This window comes from Penaeus monodon, chromosome 13 (assembly GCF_015228065.2).
Source record: "Penaeus monodon isolate SGIC_2016 chromosome 13, NSTDA_Pmon_1, whole genome shotgun sequence".
NCBI classification, from domain to species: domain Eukaryota; kingdom Metazoa; phylum Arthropoda; class Malacostraca; order Decapoda; family Penaeidae; genus Penaeus; species Penaeus monodon.
This window is the reverse complement of record NC_051398.1, coordinates 35,194,425-35,199,424: the sequence shown is the minus strand read 5'-3', so window position 1 is coordinate 35,199,424 and position 5,000 is coordinate 35,194,425. Positions and strand designations below refer to the sequence as shown.

The 5,000-nt window shown below is 30.6% G+C and overlaps 1 protein-coding gene across 1 annotated transcript in view; it reads right to left on the bottom strand.

Annotated features, from left to right (window-relative positions):
• LOC119580261 (mannosyl-oligosaccharide 1,2-alpha-mannosidase IA-like) overlaps positions 1–5,000 on the bottom strand; it is a 72,055-nt gene that overhangs the window by 66,582 nt on the left and 473 nt on the right. Inside the window, exon 1 of the mRNA XM_037928303.1 lies at positions 4,798–5,000. This exon is cut by the window's right edge and continues 473 nt beyond it. Coding sequence (XP_037784231.1) covers positions 4,798–5,000 — 203 coding nt within the window. The remainder of the gene's footprint in view (positions 1–4,797) is intronic.

Below are 5,000 nucleotides of genomic sequence, written 5' to 3'. Positions count from 1 at the left end.
AGTATCTATTTTTCTATAAATAGATAGACACTAAATACAAAAATAGATATCATACACATAGATACAAATATAGATTTAGACACAGCTGTAGATATAAGATTGTCTTTGTTATGAAAATCTCTACTCTACTAACAGCAAATTAGCATTTACTAAAGAAGAATCGGGCCAATGGGTTTATTCTCTTGTTAAAATGTACTATACTTGCACTTTTGGCTTGAGATACAAATAACTCTCTATCACTCAACAAAAGCAATATTATATCAATCATGGATGGTGAGGATTCAAAATGGGTAACTTCCTGTTGTGGTATGTAACCAGTACCAGCATTCAACTAAGGGCAAAGCTAAATTTTGTTTGTTGATTCTAGCTGAAGCTTTGTACTGTGTATGATTCATACAGTCCATTCAAAAAGATAGTAATTATCATAAAGTCCAATTAATAGGAAAGCTAAAAAGTTGAAATGTTTAAGGTCAAATAAATATGCAACAAAACAAATGCAATTCCGAAACAAAATGTAAGATGCAGTATAACATTAACCAAAAGCTTCAGACCCCTTAAAATTACTCTGATAAAAATAATAACTAATGAAAGTTTAACAGTAAGACTTTGCAAACCATAATGGTAAACCAAAAAAGACCTTGAACCAATAGAGAATGTAACCACAACTACATCAGGTTAAAAGATGTCAGCAAGGCCTGTTAGTTTGTGGTTACAGTCATTTCTGTTTCCTGCTGTTTGGATTATAGCTTGGTGTTCAACTTTGTTCAGCTATGTTCTACTGACATCTAAGTAGATATACATGCTGTAAATATACTTGAGTACATACATATGTATATACATGTACAAATATAATAAACATATATACATATATGTATACAAACATTATGTGTATAAGTATGTATATACATATACACATACATACATATACATACAAATACATACATATATACACATATATGCATATACATTTATACACATACATATACATAAATACACATATATATATATACATATATACATATAAACAAATATATACATACGTACATATATATGTACCTGTACATATATACATACACACATACATATGTATATATACATATACAATATATTTACATTTATATATACACAAATATATATACATATACATTCATACACATATATATACATAAATATACATATATACATATACACATATATAAATACATGTAAATTTATATATACACATATATACCTATTTATATATGCATATAAAATTACATTTTTATATAAATATACATATACATTTCTAAATATTTATATATATACATATTCATATACATACATATATACACATTCATTTACATACATATACATAAATGTATAGACATTTACATATATACAAATATGTAAAATGTACATATATATACATATATACATATATATACATATGTACATATATATACATATACACATACATATACATATTAACGCAATCACCCCGGATTTATGTTCTGTCCCTTGTAGGTTTTTGTGAATTTTGTTACATACAGATGGTTCCACATGTGCTCAGCCTCCAAGGAGTCTATCAGTAGGCCCTACTGACTGATCTTGATTTCCCCATTCCTTGAATTGGCGGGAAAATGCGTTTTTCCTTTTAATACAATTGATATCAATACTGTTATTATTGTTATTGATGTTATGATTATTAAAGTATTATTAAAATCTTGTTAACATTTAAGACAATGAAATAATGCAAAAGATCCTTTCCAAAAGTCATGGAAAAGGGTAAACAGGTGAGAAAGGTAGGACTAATAAGTGACCCCTTGATGACTAAGCACTTGTAGAGCCATCTATGTGTGAATACAATAAATAAACCTGTGTTACAGTGGGCATGGCATGTATTCTTGCCAATTGGCATACATACATATATACATACATATATATACACACAAATGTGCATATAAATGCTTATATATACATATACTTATTTATATATACATATACTTATTTATATATACACATACTTATTTATATATACATATACATAACTATATATACATATACTTGAATATACATATATATACATTCATATACATATACATACACATATACATGCATATACATATACATGCATATACGTATAAATACATGCATGTACGTATAAATACATGCATGTACATATAAATACATGCATATACATATAAATACATACATATACATATAAATACATACATATACATATATATATTTACATGCATATACATATATATATACATGCATATACATATATATACATACAATTTACATATACATATATATTATACTACAAATAATCAGAGTCATAATTTGCAATTTCCTTTATATATAGTTTCAAATTATAGAACACTTTTAGTAACTGCACAATGTTCAGTTATTTATAAAAAGGTCACCAACTAGGTATATGACATTTTCCATTCCCATTGCTTTATTGTAAGTCTTAAACAACTGTACATAGATGTAGATCATATTAATAACTAGAAATATATTAATATGTTTTTACAAAGAAATTAACAAGAACCAGTGTTATTTGCAGTACAGTTTACGACATTTGTGCAGTCATCGCTTAAAGTATACACAGGCTAGGGAGAAACAGTGATCAAAAGGGGTTCAGGATCAAAGCCCATAATAAGGGAAATTCTGCAACCTGGAAGGGGTCTAGTGGCAAATACCCCAGGTTAGGAAGTTTTTTTGTTCATAAAAACCTTTGAGGTCTTTATGATCCCCCAAGTTTGTTGGCTTCAGTTAGGGACTTAGTTACTGACAGGTGCAGTTCAATTGTAAACTGCTAAGCCATCTATATATATGTAAACAAAATTAATAAACTAAAATCATTGGCATGTATACATGCTGTACATGCATCAATAAGTGCCTAACTTCAGCATTCAGTGTCAAATGTCCTGTTAATTATGCAAATAACTGAAATTGGGTAAACAATCAGTTAAAATCACAGTACATATGTACGAGTCAAGGAACATTTCCAAAAAATTAAATGGCATATAAATTTATCAGATAATGAACCAGTCTAGGCTCCATCCTAGCAGAACCTATGAACCAACTGCCTGAAAATGCATTTATTAAATGTTTGTTAGTTTAAACGTATCTTTAACACAAACTTCAATATGTGCAAAACTGTAGTACATTTATATAAATATATTGATGCTGATGTTAGAGTTGGAACTTTATACAAAAAAAAAAAATTAATAAATGAATTTTAAGGCAACTGCTCTGAGAACACCTTTGGGCATGCATACCCTTATATATGGTCAAAGTTTACCAACCTTTCTGAGTGCAAAATGGGTATATTTTTAAGGTAATGTTACCGAGAGCACGAAGATATGTGGAAATGGATACTGACTTCTTATAGAGCATAAGAAATATAATAACAAACAACACAGAAACAGCTGTAGCGATCTCCTATTTACCGCAAAACAACAAATATATCCGCTATATATCATCACTCAAAGTGTAAGTTCACATCCTCATGCTGCCAGAGTTCTTAATGTCACAATTTTTTGTAAGTTGGCATGAAGTGCTAATAAAGAAGGGGTACAGGGAGGTTTTCCCCCCTGTCTAGGAAATAAATAGAAGGCAGGAAAGGGAATGATGATGATGATGATGATGATGATGATGATGATGATGATTGATTGATGATGATGATTGATTGATGATGATGCATCATTATCAGTAACAAATACCTGTTTTAGTTCCACACAGTAATATAATACAAGGTAACTATGCTTGTAATGGGTAGATTGACAGAAAATAAGACAGTTCCCCTTCCTTCTTATCAACTTTCCTCTGAAAATTGATAAGAAAGTTGTGCAACACAAAATGACACTATCATAATCAAAGGGAAAAATACACTCACTAATACATGAAATAATCTGCATAGAGAAGAAAATGTCAGAAATGAAGAAAACAGATTACAAATAATATCACGCATAGAATACTTCCATGGCGATTCCCAGATTAGGAAACTTTTTGGTTTATATGGTTCATATGTGCATATCCCAGGAGTGGCTGGAGTAATAGGGACTTGTTTTCAGAAGGGTACAATCACTTTATATACTTTCACTTCTATCATTTGTAACAGGAAATATCAAGAGATTCATGCACATTTCATTGTGGATAACTGAAACAAGGAATAATAACTGCAAGATTGGATGGCTGTGTGAAACTAAAAAAATTACTGCCATTACAGTTTTCTGTAAATGTATTGCAAAATATTACAGGTTGCAAAATTTTCTTATCAAACTTGCAAAGGAAATACCACAAGTGAAGTGTTTTATTTTTTGTTATTCTATCATTACAGGCAAAGTTTATCTTGTACTAAATTGCTGTGTGAAATAAACTATACCAAAGGAATAATAATTTCAATGTTGGATGGCTGTCAAACTAAAAAACTACCGCAAAGTGTGGTGGTCACAGCAATCCCTTGATGCTGCACAAATATCCTATTGTACTTTCCATAATGAATCAAAGTTTCAAGAAGAAAATTTGCCAATTGTGGCACAGTTTCAAATGATCAGTACAACCTCTGCAAATTCAGCACTCTGGCATGATTGTGGTTTGATTTTTTCCTTTATCAATGATAATTACCGAAGAGATATACGAGTTCTTATCTCGCTAGAATAAACATAATAGTTTGTCTGCCTTTCCTGGATCACTGAAGGTTTAAAAGCTGACATAATGTACAGACATATGGTAGGTATTTTGCAAACACTTAGCATAGAATTAAGAACACATACAAGCATGCAAAACCACCATAGGTCACCTCACCTGTCTGACTTTTTCTCTGCGCTGTCTTGCCACTGGATCTGCATCCTCGCCGCCTTGTACTACAGGTTCATCGCTCTTGTCCTGGCCCCCAAGACCAACTTTTTTATCCAGCTCTATTTCATTCTGTCCTTTGTCTGCAACAACTCTTATGCTCTCATCTACTTGCCCCTGAGGCTCATGAGGTTTATTCGCCGCTGTAGAAC